The 16,605-nt window shown below is 36.5% G+C and overlaps 1 protein-coding gene across 1 annotated transcript in view; it reads left to right on the top strand.

The window, feature by feature from the left end:
- The window catches only part of LOC145998879 (uncharacterized), a 36,776-nt gene that overhangs the window by 14,907 nt on the left and 5,264 nt on the right, over positions 1-16,605 (top strand). Inside the window, exon 2 of the mRNA XM_083135575.1 lies at positions 13,458-13,540. Within this exon, the coding sequence (XP_082991701.1) occupies positions 13,458-13,540 (83 nt within the window). The remainder of the gene's footprint in view (positions 1-13,457; positions 13,541-16,605) is intronic.

Genomic DNA, 16,605 nt, shown 5'->3' with positions numbered 1-16,605 from the left:
TTTAGTTTTGCTGAGCTCTTCTTCATAGAATCGGCCTTTGAGAATTTCTCCTCGGTGATCTTTTATTATATATGTGTTAAGGGTCCCAGGTTTAACTTGAACCACTGTAAATAATTCAGTGCTCCAGTTTCTTGTAAAGCCCCTTTTGAATAAGTGCTTATATTTACTGATTCTTACTTGATCACCCACCCTGTATTTGGCCTTTCTTGTTGTTGGCTGATATTTAGGATAATAAACAGTGCTGATCAATTTTTGCTCATCAGATGAAGTTACTTCAGAGGGTTTCATGTTGATTGTGGAATGGACCGAGTTGTTATATTTATGTAGAAGTTCTGGAAGAATATTAATCCATTTATAATTACCTTGAAGTGTAAATTGTTTATACATAAGATTTTTTAGGGTTTTGTTGAATCTCTCTACAATTGAGGCCTTGAGATCACTGTAACTCGAATAATGTTGTATTGACTGGCTTTTAATAAATTGTTGAAACACTGAATTATAAAATTCTTTGCCATTATCTGTTTGCAAATAGCGCGGGGATCTTCCACTCTGATTGATGATTGTCCTGATGGCCTCTGTAACACATTTTCCAGTCTTGGATTTGAGTGGCACAGCCCAGGCAAATTTTGAAAATGTGTCTATTACAGTGAGTAGATACTTGTAGCCCTTGTTGATTTTGTCTAAGTTTTTCAACTGTCCACTTGCCATTTCAATCAAGTCCCCCTGCCATAAATCATCTATGCTTTTTGTGACTACTGGGAGTCTCTTAAAATTATGTCTGGCCTGTCTGTGTAATTCATCAACAATAATTTGTCTAGACATAATATGTAAACAAGAATATTGCAACTATAGGGTGTTCAGCAGCTGATACTACAGGATTTTCTAAATATAATTTGTCCCCTATATGTATTTTAAATTCCAGAGATCCATCATCTTCAACATAGGCTGTTTCTAATGTATTGGGGTCTGTAAAATCCTCTAATTCTACACGGGTGATTTTCACTTTGTTATCAGCATTTGTTATTGATAAGGTGGGGTAGTGGTGTGCCTGTGGTTGAAGCCAATATTTGATCTTGATTGGTCTCAATGTGCCCCCAACAAAAAATTGGTAATAAAATTGTGCAGGGGACAGCATATATATTTTGCCACCTGGTGTAAATGGAGAATCATATTCTTTGTTGGGGATGCTGTACAATTCAAGAATTACTGTATGTTTTGGATTCTCGATTATGCCTGTTATTTCTTTTTCTGCTGTGAGCAATCTGCTTGTTACAGATTCAAGGTGCTCATTGATAGTCCTAACAACATCATCATGGCCTGGCTTGATTTTTATGTCTACAACAAGTTTTTTGTATTGTTGCACAATTTCTTGTAGCTGGGTGGCAAAAACAGACAGAGCATTTGCTTGATTGGATTCCATGGTCCCTAGCTGTTGCTTGATATTAGCAGCAATTTGTTGCAAATTTTCAACAACTGCCAATTTTGAATTTTGAGCTGTAAGATCATGGACCTGTCTTCTGATATCCTCAAACAGGGCATGCAGTTCATTAATATGTTGATTGGTTGGTAGAGTGGCCACTGTCTGTGTGAGATGTTTGATCTCTGCTTGGATATTTTTGATATCTTCTGATTTCAATATGCGATTCACTGCCCTCTTAATATTTTTAAGTTCCTGTGATGTAGGCAGATTTGATACTGTATTTTGTAAAAATTCAAGTGCCAATTTCACATTGTTTAATTCAGAAGCATCAGCCACATTTTGCATAGCATTTTGGAGCAGGGCTATATCTGCCTGAGAGGGTGTTGATTGTTGTAAAATTTCAAGTTTTGTTTGGATATCATCTATCAAGTGATGAAAATGAGATAGTTCAGATTCAGTGTTGAGGTTTTCAAGCTTTGTGATTTGTTGCTGGACACTGACAAGGGTATCTACAATCCCAGGCAATCGGGATTCTAGTACATTTGCCAAATCACTTTGCACTGCTGCTATTGTACCTTCAAGATGGGTTATGGTACTTTGAATTTTTCCAAAATCTTCATATGTTTCAAGTTGCAGCTTAATATTTGCAACACTCCGAGTTATTGCACTCAAAGCATCAGAAGATGGCAAGTTGTTCATAAAATTTTCAAGTGTCTCAATTTTTTTTTTAACCTCGGCTATGGCATTGTTCAGAGGATCCAGATTAGGTATCTGTAATGACTGAATCTGTTCCTTTAGAGTGGAAATCACTAGATCAAAATCTTCTTGTGATTTTATGCTTTTGACAATTGTTTGGAGCTGTGTCTGGACATTATTTATCTGCTCTTCCAATTGCTGTTTCAATTGCTCAGAGTTGTTAGCCTGGGTCTTAAATTTGGCTTGAAGAGCTGCTACAGCTTCTTCTAAACTTTGAAAATTATCTAATGTGGCCAAATCAGTATATTTCTGAAGCAGCAATTTGAGTTCAGAATCAATTTTAAGAAGAGGGTCCATGCATTGTGATTGCAAATTTGTAATTTCTAATTGAAGACTGGCATTGAGTGTAGTTTGTAAAGCTTGTAAATCACTTCTTAATTTCTTGACTCTGACATCAAGCATCAGAATCTCATCACTGTGATCTTCATGTCTTGTATGGCCAAAAATATCATTAGGCATTTTGTTTTTAGTGGGTATTTATTATAGAGTATCTGATTCTTAATTCTATAAAAAAGGGTATAAGCTTGTCATATGATCCCGGGACCTCAATATATAAGCAGTCACCAGCAGAAACAGTATATACAGTGCCAGAAATCGTGTTTGAGTGCTTAATTCTATAAATATTTCTCCCTACTGAAATTTTAACATCACCCTCAGGGGTTGTAGTAAATTGCAATTGCCCACCTACAGGTAATTGGTAATAATTTAAATTATTGTTAAATATGTACAATATTTTGCCTGTTTCATCATCAACATCTGTAAGTATGCTGTTCAGATGAATAATTAAGAAACCACTTAGTTTAGACAGCATAGACTGTATATCAGAGGAGGGTTGTGGGGCTGGCAGGTCCATAATACCTTGTTTTTTAAACCCAAATAAGTTCATAGGCATGTTTATTTATTTCAAATCATGCTCTGTAATTGGGCATTGATTGCCATTTTTCAAATCACAATGACCCCATGGTAAAGTATGTATGCCACATGACAAAATACATCTCTTATCATCATGTGGGTCCAGAGCCACTTTTCTTACAATATTGCTAGTCAATAAGTGATCCACACTCTGAATTCTGGATTCTGATGTTCTTATTAAATTCTGGGTCTTGAGGCAATTTTTATAATCTTTAAATTCAAGCTCTTTTCCAACAGTTACTTTGCCAATACCCTTGGCTTTTTTGGCAACAACACCACTACATGTTTCAAAACTGTACATCTTGGCGCTTAACCCAGCAAATACCACAATAACATCACCAAGTGTCTCATCTTTTAACTTGCCAGGCACTTTTTTGTTGTGGGGTTGAATCTTTGTATGTTCACTGGTATCAAAATATTCAAGCAATTCAGGCTGGGAAATATCTTGATAAACATCTTCTGTGTGAATATCAAGAACAAAACTATCCGTGTCCATGTACATCAGTTTTACACGATCCTTATAAAAAGGCTTCAACACATCATAATACAATTTTAACATGTGTAATTTGGCCAATTCCAATATCACAGCCCCTACATAAATAGGCTTATCAAATTTAATCTTTGTTTTTTTCATGTTGAAAAGTGCCATATTTTCATCATAAATTCTTCTATAATTGAAATTGGGCTTTGCAACCAATTTTTTGCTCAGGCTGGGGTCAGTAATTATTTTAACATCGGTATGTTTTCTGACATTTTCAATTGTTTTTCCATACACAGAATTGACCATCAATTTAAACAAGGCCTTATCAAATTGGCTCATTGCAGATGTTCGAAGCTCTGTGTTTGTATCAATATATGGCTTCAACCATTTTAAGTGCCTGAACCTCAAAACTTTTCCAATTTTGCTCACTTGAACACCATGATGCATCAGGAACTGGAGGTTTTTGTAATATATGACATAACCCTGTTTTGGCTCCAGAGTCATCATCAATTTCTTCTGTTTAGAGCCAGGTGAGCACTGAACCTCAGGAATTGGGGGCAGATCAGAAAATTTGTTGTGTAAATCATCAGGAATTGTCAATTCAACCTCTAAGAAGAGGCCATAGTGACTGTCATCAAAATCCTTAAGATCTTCAATATTGAAATTTTCAACCCACTCAAGCCCTGAATATGGCAATTTATTCATCATAGCGTAACCATAGAGGCTGTTTGCATCCACATACAGTATATAATTTGATGGCAGTGCTGGATCATAATCAGGAATATATTTGTTATTTGCTCTGGCATATCTCTGAGAGCATTGCACCATCCCCCCTCTTATACATTGCTCCATAAACAGATACATATCTTGATCTTGGATCAGATCCAAATGCTTTTTAGTGTTTAAAAACATTGCAGCCCATGCTAGGCCCAGGGCACTGTAAAAATATATTGGATCCAGTCTATAATTTTGCATGGAAGATTTTCTGAATGCCTGCAATATATCAGCTAAGAGGGTCACATCAAGTTTTAAATATGCCATGTGATAATCACCAAATGTCTGGCATTTTAAATTGTTCCACATCAATTGGGCATGGTGATAATCATCATCAGTGATTCTAGATCCTCTGATTTTGCTGTAAAACTCTTCTTGTGGTGGCAAAGAACACTCATCAAATTTAGAAAAATCTGTAACATAATCATATGGATATACACCCTTCCGCCTAATTAATTTCAGGTCCTGATTTGGAAACATGGCACATGTAATTTTGAATTGATCATCAGATAATTGAGTGGCCAGTGTAGCCAGGCTAGCTGATAAAATTCTGTAAGAATCAAGAAATCTTATGTGAATAGGAACACCATTAACTTTAATTATTTTGCTAATAGATATATATTTTTCATCATTTTCTGCTAAAATATTTAAATTCTGCTTGTCAAACCCCTCATATCTGATCAGATGATGAAAATCATAATTGGATGCTCCATGGCAAAATATAGGGACAAATTTTGGTCTCTTGATCTTAATATTACAGCTATTACACAGGGCCATTTTGAATTTACCATCTGTATGAGAATGGTGTTTCACCTTGATTTTTGTATCTGAAAATTCAGAATCACATACCGGGCATTTTTCTGCATTGTTGAAATCTTCAATCTGTTTCTCTGTTAAAGGCAACATGGGTTTTGATTTTAATAAAATATTAGATGCTATGTCACGGCACTCATTTTCTATTCTATGTGCAAATTTTTTGATGGCATCTGGTCCCATGTATGAATATTCTTTACTAACAAGACCATAATGTACAATCACATAACAAAAACTGGAAGGTTCATGTAGCTGGTATGGTGTAATTGAAGATTCTTCAGGATCTGGATTGCAGAATGCAAGAGGTTTGAGATTTGATTCAAAATCACAGACTATATATGCTGGGTGTTCCAACAAGGCTTCAAACTTTTTGAATTTTGCATTTTCACTTGGCATTGGCATCACCATATGAACAGGTTTATGATTTTTACAGTATTTTAAATGTTCAATTAACTTATTTTTTGCAATTTCTGCACTCTCTTCACGAACCCCCTTCACCATTTTTTGACCATAAAATACAGTTAGGCATCTTCTGCACAACTTGAATATTATATTGGATTTGTCTAGTTGTGTTCTCACTAAAGCTTCAAGATTATGTATCAGAGTGTAATGATATGTGCCATTCCCTTCAATTAAGAGCAGATCAATCGGGACAGCAGAATCATCATCAAATGTACTGATTCTGAGAGGTGCTATCAAGCAATTGCCACGGCCAGTAGAACAAGTAAATACATTAATAGATAATTGTTTATCATTGATATTCCTGGCCCTTTTTTCAAATTTATCAATATTCTGAACAGACATTGGATATTCTAAGCCCTTCATTGCTTCATTAAAAATATGTTCATGTTGTTTGTAATAATTTATTCTCTGAGGATTCCTTGAAACTGGAAACAAAGCAGCTAAAATACACCACAAAAAGCATTTCTCATCATTATTTTCAATATTGACCACGGCTCTTTTGTTTTTAATATTGGCCGGTAATGGCAGATATGTAGATCCTTGTAATGGGCTGAATTCAGAAATATTAACATATAACTTGTGTGGAGAACCGCATAGGCTCCATCCAGACTCTTTTGCTGCAAATTCAGAGTGTTTAATATTCAATTGATCCATCAAACTGCTTATTATTCTGTCTGAATTTGCATTTGAATATACAGGTACAGTTTCTGTTATGTGGGGCTGTGTAAATTTTGTGCCATTTGGTTTCTTATATTGTGTAAACAATTTGAGGGACAGCTTATAAGAGCCATTTTGTGCATTTAGAATTGCCTGCACATCAGAATTTATACTGTTCAAAAAATTCTTAATATCACATCTTGGCTCTGATACAAACCGGTAATCCCTAAGTTGGGCATTAAAACTGCTATGGATAGGTGGTGCATAGCGTGGCTGCTTTGCAGGTCCAGCATTAACAGGTGCTTCATGCTTCCTTTTCAGACCAGATGTAGATGGTTGTGGGGGCAATATTGATGACTGTGCAGAGCAAGTACCTTTATGTTTATATGTGAAATATTCCATGCTATATTTTCTATTGCATTTGGGGCATATTTTTGTGGGAGTTCTGCATTTGTCTGGGTTACAAATCCTTTGATGCTTAGCCCAATTGGGGCTGGATATATTTTTATTGCACTGATTGCAATATTTTTGATTCGGCATTTTTGTTGTTGTTTATTATATACAATTTCTTGGGATTCAAATCAAAATTCTATGCTTAATAAAAAATATCAGTTGGGTTCAGCAGTGTGATTTGTGTGTATGTGTGTGTGTGTATGTGTGTTAATATTTTTTGGCTTTGGTATTTATATAAAATTTCTTGGGGTTCAAATCAAAATTCTATGCTTTTTATGACAGGTTGTAAAGCTAATAGCCTACAAGTGGAAAAAAAGAATAAATATTCATTCACACTGACCTAGCACAAATACCTGCACGGACATGCATGTCTAGAATGGCAATGACCTTGTTGTGTATTGATTTTTGTATAACAGGCTGGGACAGATATAATCCTGACTCTAAATATGAGTGGATTACAACAAACAAGCTAGATGTAACAAATATCAGGCAAAAATATTGTTCAATATTTAATATGAATTAAACCAAACAGGCCTGTAAGTATGAGAAGCACTGTAACAACACATCTGTTCTCCTCAACCACTCTCACAATACTGGCTGATGCAATTTTGTTTGCACGCAAAGCTTCAATACTCGGGAATTTCTGCAAGCACTGACGCAGAGGAGAACCACTTGAAACATGCAAAGCAAAAATCAATACTACCGTGTCGGGAATTGTACACACTGACACAGAGGAGAATTACTTGAAACATGCAAACATATGATGTAAGAAATAAGAGAGTCACGGAGCAATTCTAGAAGAATTGCATTGTTTTAATATTAGATAAACAAATTGAACCTGGTATCCAATTGAACTTAAACCGGAAGTAAATATGTGTGGGTAGGTATGGGTTTTAGCTTAATTTTAAGTGTAGCCAAAAAAATATCAATTTTTGACAAGTTTATGGACAACAATCTCACAGAAGTGCCTTTTGTAAGTGTAGTCAAATCAATCTGAGGGGGGTCATACTTTCACAGGAAATTCCCGAGGGCATTTTTACAAAAATCTTGGATTAGACAGGGTTCCACACTTGAGCAAAAAGCTCATATGGGCATGTTGAGCTAGTTTTAAGTATAGGCAAATCTGCCTGAGGGGGGTTCATACTTTATCGAGTTTATAATACAGTCAATACCACTACTCACGCTGGCAATCACCTGGCAAGATGGCATTTCTTTGGGGTTTTGAGTTCGACTGCCATAACAGAAAATGCTTTCGGGACAGTGGTGGTGATTAATCAAGAGATCTAACCGGAGGCCGCGTTTCTTTCCACCCCCAAATTTGGAAGTTGACAATGGGCACTACACGGTCAATTTAGTTTTCGCAACAATTTCCTAATTTTCATGAACAAATATATTGAAGTGGAAATATTCTGATTAGTTTGAATTTTTCTATGTCCGAAATGAAACAAGCCAATAAAAATCATCACTTACCAAATTAATTTTATGATATTGGCCAGAGGAAACTAACGTTAAATTAGATCCAGTGGTTGTCAATTAATTTAAACCAAATTTTATATTTATCAACACGCCTAGACATAATCGAACTTGTACTGTCTGTGATTATTCCATAATTTATTTGTTAATGTTAAATTTTGCATATTTATTAACGTGTAAACTTAACAAAATTGGAAAGGTATTCACGAGTATATTGTTGGGACAGGTGCATCGACTTTTAAAACACGAATTTACCGGGGTACGAAGGTTTAGAACCACTGCTTTATAGGATACAAACTCTCTACAGTTCACTAAATTATCCAGGCACGTAGTCAGGAGGTGAGCTCTGAGGGCTGAAGCCCCCCCCCCTACCCAGAAGTCCTACAAATATTTTGTTTGAAATAGTTAGGTATAGTGGTAATTAAATTTACTTCCGTAGTAGGATTAAATATCTTGTATAATAATTTGTAATATACTGCCTTCTATGTAATAGATAGATTCGCTCTGCATTCAGGAATTTACAAGTAAATTTAAAAAATACATAAACGAACAGGAAAAATAACGGCAAGATATTTTAAAGCAGAATTATTCCGTTTAGTACCCTTATTTTATTTCTAGCGTCAAATGCTTGAAAGAGAAAGTTGCTATACTTTGTGATGTCAATGTTAACTATTTCCATTCCTTTCAGTATGACGTAACAGGAAAGCTTGTCGGGTTGTTTTGCATTTTTTCCCTTCATTAGTGATAACTACTGTTGCTAATCGTACCGTATCACGCAAGGCGAGTCATATGCTTTGATAGTAAAACCGATTGTCCGTCGCATCGGCGGCGCTAGGTGTCAATGTCACGGGGCCATCGCACCATTCAGAATTCTTTGCGTGATAGATATGAGCTAACTATACGTACTTGTTTATTTAAAACTTTATTCTAACCAAGTTCGCTCGATTATTGAACGAAGACTCGAATATATTCTAGAGTCGATTAATAAAATAAAACTTATTAAAAATATCAGCAACAGATCCATGTTACGGATCGAAACACTTTCACTTGATCTTAACGTTTAAATTCATTAGACATTAATTAGATGAGTGTTTTCGCATCTTTTATCTGACATTCTTCAACCTTTTTTTCTTTCCATACATCAGCTTTGTGTAAAACAATTATAGTTTCTCTCCGACCGTATACAGGGTGGCCAAAAGTATGGAGATACCCGAATAAATGTTCCGCAAAACTAACACTGCAGGTTTGTAATAGAAGTGGGGGGAAAATGTTATAGGACATATGACGATGACGGCCACCATCTTAAAACCCGCCATCTTGAATTCAACTTCAAAATTTTAAATGGGAATGGAGTGATATGATGTATCAAATCAGGCTAGAATTTCACGAGAAATGCAGTGGTGAAGGTTATTTCGATGTATCTTTAACCAGTAAAAGGTTATGAGTAGTTGAAGACCTATAAATTGCCAAAAAATACCTATAAAAATACCTAAAAATATAAAAAAGGACCTTAGAAAACGGAAAAAAGGACGTATAAATGTGATCCAAATTAATTAATAACTTCAGTTATCGTTATCTGACTTGAGATCTTTGCAGGCGCGTGCTGTCTGGTCGTATACACCGTGCTGAAAGCTACAAAACAAGATAAAGTCGCCACTTACAGCGCGACCTTCCAGACAAGTTACGGTTTAAGGACCTTGTACCGTACCTTCTTCAGTCGTCCAAAAATGTTTTTCTCTCGTTTCAGGGATGGTTCAAATATATATATATATATAATTTTTATTTTTTAAATTTCTTTACTACAGAAAGGATGTTTAAGAGGTGATAAACTGATGATGATTCGAATTGAAAATGTGAAGTAAAAACGTAGTCGAAAAAAGGAAAAAAGGTTAAGACCTAAAAAAAGGCTAAAAAGGACCAATAAGCAAAATATCGCCGAAAAAGGCAAAAAAGACAAATAAAACCCACCTTTTTCTGGCCTACAATGACCCAAAATGAACATATATTATGTTGGCCCTCGTCTTCGGACTCTAGGAAAGAAAATGATTTTTCCTCAACTTCCTAGCCCTAGTCATGAGTGAATTATTGTACAAACTTGCTACTTTTCGATGTGTGAGAGAAAAGAATTAAAATGGCTCTAACGTGTCAGTAACGCATTGAGATCATACTGACGTCTATGGAGAGAAGTTCGCATGCCATCCCATTACACATGTTTTTGATCACGTATATTCCCGAAGGGTTGAATTTTGTGGCTGTTTGCTTCCAACAATTACAGTGTGATGCTTCCACTGAAATGAATAGTCATTCACAGTGACGAGGCTAATTTTTATGTTCATAAGAAAGTTAATAAACAGAATATTCGAAGCTTTTTATCTGATAATCAATTTTGAGATATCACAGCCATTCGGGTAAGGTTGGTAAGTTAATGGTGGTGTGTGGTGTGAGGAAGCGATTGGTTAGTCCATTTTTCATCGACAGAGCCTTAAGTGCTGTGGGCTACTTGAATTTGTTATAAGAACAGGTTTTTTCAACTTCGCCTACGGAAGAAGGTACTTTTGCAGAGTTTTCATTTGCAACACGACGGAGCGCCACAATGCTATGGGAACGTTGTGAGAACGTTTCTCTCCAAAGTAGGTTATCAGATAAAAATCATCAAATATTCTGTTTATTAACTTTCTTACGAACACAAAAATTAGCCTCGTCACTGTGAAGGACTTTTCATTCAGTGGAAGCATCACGCTGTAATGGTTGGAAACAACCAGTCACAAAATTCAACCCTTCGGGAATATCCGTGATCAAAATCATGTGTAATGGGATGGCATGTGAATTTCTCCCCCTAGACGTCAGTATGATCTCGATGCGTTACTGACGAGTTAGAGCCATTTTAATACTTTCTCTCACACATCGAAAAGTAGCAAGTTAGCAGTGATCAGAACTCAACATTTTAAAAGTAGCTTCGCTTCAGCTACAGCTACCAAAAAGTATCTCGCTACGCTTCTCCTGTTCGCTACTCGCTACTTTTGCGCTACTTCTACATAAAAGAAACTTAAAACAACCATATGGATATTCAAAAGAAGCCCCTAGTATAATAGTTGTACTTACTGGTAAATAGACTCTGTTATTTATTATCATGATTCTCGCCATTCGATAATTTTGGAGGCAGTGTTACTTCAGTTACTTGTTTTTACTATAGTGTTTGGGAATAACTTACCTATGTACTGTAAGTGGCATATAGATTCAAATTAGATATATGAGTATTGCAGTTATGGTGTTACCAAATTAATGATTACAACTATACACAAAAAACAATGGTAGGTTTATTTATGCATTACACTTATATCAACATATTTTTCTTGACAATAAATATTTCATCATTAAATCAGTATTTTGAACGAGAAATATATCTCACTGTCTCTTTCTCAACAATGATAATTGCCGTGAGCATGTTGGCACTATTGCTTTGTCATTGTAGTGGAAAAAAAATCGCTCGTTTTTTGCATTGGAAATTGTGTTTTACACAGTAGTTAACGACATTTTGCTGTCTCTTACAACATTGATATCCACAGGATTTGTTCTGCGGGTGGCGCAAACGAGGCATTTTTCCCCAGGGGTGCCAAAAAGGAGACATGAACATGTTTCTCCCCAAAATAGCGTAGCAGCTAAAAAAATACATAGCTGTTAGCCGGAATATGTTCATATGTCAGTTAGTTATCTGGATGTTAGAATTATTCATTAAATAAATTACGCGGATATCTATAATCTTCATTAACAAGATATGTATAATCTATATTATCCGTATTTCCATGTAATAGACTTTGTAAAGTAAGAGAATTCAGAATTCAGAATTTACCTCAAAATGCCGAGAAACAACTTCAGAAATTTTGTAGCTTCGCTACACCTACAGCTACAATTTTCAAAATGTAGCGCCGCTACAGATACACATGTTGTACCGCACTACTTCCGACCACTGTTAATTGGTACAATAATTGAGGACTAAAAGTGGTAAACGTTGTAAGTGCCAAAAGCGAAAGTGTAAACGTGAAAAGTGGCACGCCCTTTGAACTACTACCAGCCACTTTTCAAGTTTACCACAATATAAAGCATGGCACATTTCACAGTTTAACATGGAAAACGGTGTTTGAATTATTGTGGCACTTACAGCATTTACCAATTTTAGTCTTCAATTCCCTCATAACGTGGTGTACAATAAGTCACTCATTACTTGGTGTAATTCACTCATAACTTTTTACTGGTTAAGGATACGTCGAAATAACCATTGCCACTGCATTTTTCATGAAATTCTAGCCTGATTTGATATTTAATATCACTCCATTCCCATTTAAAATTTTGAAGTTGAATTCAAGATGGCTGGTTTCAAGAAGGCGTTATATGTCCTATAACATTTTCCCCCATACCTATTACAATCCTGCAGTGTTAGTTTTGCGGAACAGTATGGCATTCAACTTTTTTTCGGGTGTCTCCATACTTTTGGACCACCATGTAGATCTCCCTCTCATTTACTTCTTCCTATTTCGCGAAGAAGACTTATACAATTATTGCACTAAAATCCATAGTTACTATATTTTGTTAAATTTCACACACAAAAGTTTGGGAGAAATTTTAGTCCATAATATTTGTTATTTAACACCTCACTTAAAACTCTGGTTTTTGGAATTTCGAAAACAGCGGAATCGGTTATTCTTTGTATTAAATGAAAGAAAGTGAAAGCGTAACCTGGTTCCTCTATTTGGCACAATGTTTTTAATCTAATGTAGTTTTTATCTTGGTTACTGTGTTCGAATACCAACTAACTGAACTATATTTCTGTTACTAACAATAAAAATAACAAGCTTTCTGCTTTTTTGTAACTTGAAATTAATTACATATGTGTCCCCAGAGGGTAAGGTCGACCCTCCCCTCCCAACGCCCATGCTTCTGGGTAACCTAAGTGGGACTTCACTTACACTTAAATAGCTTCTACTGGGGGCTGAACTCGTCACCTCTTGATAAAATGCTTCTTGTGTGAAAGTAGACAGTCCTTATTTGTTGTATGATTATAAACATTTGTCAAGCAAAAATACACGAGAGACGAGATTGATTTTTTCTGAGCCATAGTCTTCAAGAGTCCATCCCATACTATGCCAATTCGTTAGGTCTTTAGATGTTGCTTTTAAATCTCATTTTAAAGATGGCGTGAACTTTGTTTTTGCAGATTGCTTATTTCGTTCAATTGACCACTTCTAATTTATCTTTCAGATGTGCCCATCCCGAGATAGAAACGAAGGGCAACATACAAGGAACGGCTGGACATCGAGCGTCCATTCTTTTACCATTATCAGGCAAGTAAATAACGTAATTGAAACATTTACGAAGTACTTGGTTTAAGTTCACTTAATGATCAGATAGGGTAATCGGGACTGGATCTACGATTAACGTGGGATCAGAATTACTGTGCATTATTCCTCCACGCCAGAATCGAACCCTGAACCTCTCGATTACAAGGCAACAGATCCCATCGGAAGCTTTTGCTTACAAGTACTACCAGTAGTATTGTAACATTTGTACTGCTTACTCCTTCTATATTAGCCGACGCCCGTGACGGAGTGGTTAGCACATCGTGCTCTACGCCAAGAGTCCTGGGTTTGAATCCCGGCCTGGGCATCGGTGAATGTTCTTTCATCAATTTCATCATATCATCACTCATTCCCATCTTCGCAAATTACCCAAAAGTGACATAAAAAGTGAATAAAAAATATTATTATGATTGACATATTGATTTTTAAGAATGATATATGTCTACAGTATTAGAAGTAGAGGAGTACATTTATCAATTTTTTTTCGTTTACTTCAATCTATTAGCTTGTTTCAAATCTTGATTCTTATCGGGTTAGAATTCTGTGTGATGCATGCATTCTTAAGGTTTGTTCCTACATGGATTTCAACTACCCTTCACATTTCTTCCGTTATGGAACGAGACAATGTACTCGTTTATATCTCTCCATTTACACCAAACACTAGAATCTTTGTATATCATAATTCTGGGTATAGGAGGTAGGGTTAACCAATTAATCTCCTTGGTCCGCTCAGACAACAATTTACAATATCTGCTCTTCCAGTTTGAAATTTAGGATATCATTCGGTCCGATCATAACGACCACCGAGTCGGATAACTTCGAACAAGACCTAAGCCTGTCATTCAATTGTTCAGTTGTTTGTCCACTCTTCAACCTTTTCTTGTATGCATTTCCATCTAATCACCTTTCGATCTCATTGCCGCGATTCACTATAGAAGTAGAAAAAGATGTTAAATACCTAAATCCGAAGAATCAATGAGGAAGCTGGTGTATTTTGTGATTACCAATTGATTATTTATCAGATTCAATGAGCAGACCCGGGTTTAGAGGGTCTTGGAGAGAGGCCATAAACGGGAAGGGGAGAAACTGATTTTAAAACGGCTCAAAAATTGGAAAACGAATGAGGTGCTCTAATATCACCGAAACAGCGAGCCACATTTAACAGTTGTAACTAGACATATAAATGCACATGCCCCATTTGTTAAGAGTGAGCGTAGGACCTTCCCGATGGCGCAGTGGTAGCGTCGTCGCCTTGAAAACAAGGGGTCCCGGGTTAGATACCCGGTGGAGGCACATAGTGGTTCGGATTCCACTTTAAACTGTAGGTCCAGTCCCGATTAGCCTTACTGTGCATAAAGTGGACTTACAAAACACAAAATCAATACAATCAATTAAACTGTAGGTCCAGTCCCGATTAACCTTACTGTGGATAAAGTGGACTTAAAGCACCAAATCAATCAATCAATCAATCAAAAGTGGACGTGCAGTCACACTTCTTACATCCAGTGATTGAGTGCCAACATTGGGGGGGGGGGTCAAGGACAGTTTACTTTTTCTTATACCTCACACAGAGTCAATAGGTCTTACATATATAAGGTGATTTAAACATGTAGCAATTTCTGTGGTCTGTTGTTTTCAAGCCGTAAGTGGCAGGGTGGAGCTGCTTATATGAAATGTATTGGTAACTCAAAACATATTGCCCAAGCGAAATGCCAAACAATTTGAACAAACTTCGTGGCACTTAAGATGACCAAACGATAATCAATGTCCCTCCAAGCGCTCTCTAGCATTCGCCGCCTAACTGTTCCTACCGCAGTAACAACCTAGCATATCTTTATCTGCAGGTGAATCTTCTACCTTCCAAGTCCTGTAACGAAGTTGCGTTGTCATAACGGACTTGCTTACGAAAGACCAAGTGAGAACATTGCTTTCCATGGGGCGAACATTTTCAAATATGACGTCGCTATCTGCCAGAGATCAATCCGACGAATATTGCGTTGCCAAATAGAACTTTGAGTTTCGGTTTCATACATTGTGGGTAGTTTTCTTTCAGATTTGAAAATTATAGCTCACGGAAACCACGAAAATAATTATGAATTACCTTGTATATTATTGATCTAAGGTTGGAGTTTTTCCATCCTTGTCCCCGTGTAACGGCTATGGGGCTCATTCAGCCTCACGTAAATGGGTACCTGGGGGAAACCCTGGGGGACAAAGGCGGCTGATCACATCACCTCCAAATGGCCGAAAGCGAAGAATGTGTGCAACAGGAAACAACGGGTGAAATATCGGGAACCGGAAGTCACATACTCTAAATGGTTAGTTGTTCCACAAGGCGTCCCTCAAGGAAGTATATTGGGTCCACTACTATACATGATTTACGTAGCTGATTTCGACCGCGCTGTCCAATATTGCCACTACCATCAGTATGCTGACGATTCGCAAATCTATATTCAGTGTAATACAGAAAACTACGATAATGCGATGACCAAACTTCAATTCGACCTTGATGCTATAACCAATTGGTCACGGAGGAACTCCCTTCAATTAAATCCAACAAAATCTTGATCATGACCGTAGGAACTCATGGTACACTTAAGAAACTTCACAAAAACGCACCTTCTCCTCCAACTCTTGGCAGTATACCGCTATGCGAAGTGGATACAAGCAAAAACTTGGGGATTGTGTTCGATAGACACTTACATTGGGAGCCACAAGTCGAATTTATTGTGAAAAACTGTATGGGGAAACTTAAATCTTTGTATCATTTAAAACATGCTGTGAACGCTAATGTTAAAGATGGTCTTATGCAAGCACTCGTCCTATCCACATTAGACTATTGCGCTCCAGTGTACAGTAATATATCCCAGGGCCTAAACTATAAACTTCAAAAAATTCAGAATTGTTGTATACGTTTCATATTTAACCTAAACAGAAAGGAACATGTATCCCCCTATTTAAAGAAACTTTCTTGGCTAAACATTAACAATAGAAGAAAATACTTAACGCTCACCTTGATGCACAAAATACTTAAGAGTGGTTCCCCAAAA

This window comes from Lepisma saccharinum, chromosome 14 (assembly GCF_977018435.1).
Source record: "Lepisma saccharinum chromosome 14, izLepSacc3.1, whole genome shotgun sequence".
Classification (NCBI taxonomy): domain Eukaryota; kingdom Metazoa; phylum Arthropoda; class Insecta; order Zygentoma; family Lepismatidae; genus Lepisma; species Lepisma saccharinum.
Note: the sequence above shows the minus strand (reverse complement) of the source record. Positions and strands in the feature narration are given on the sequence as shown.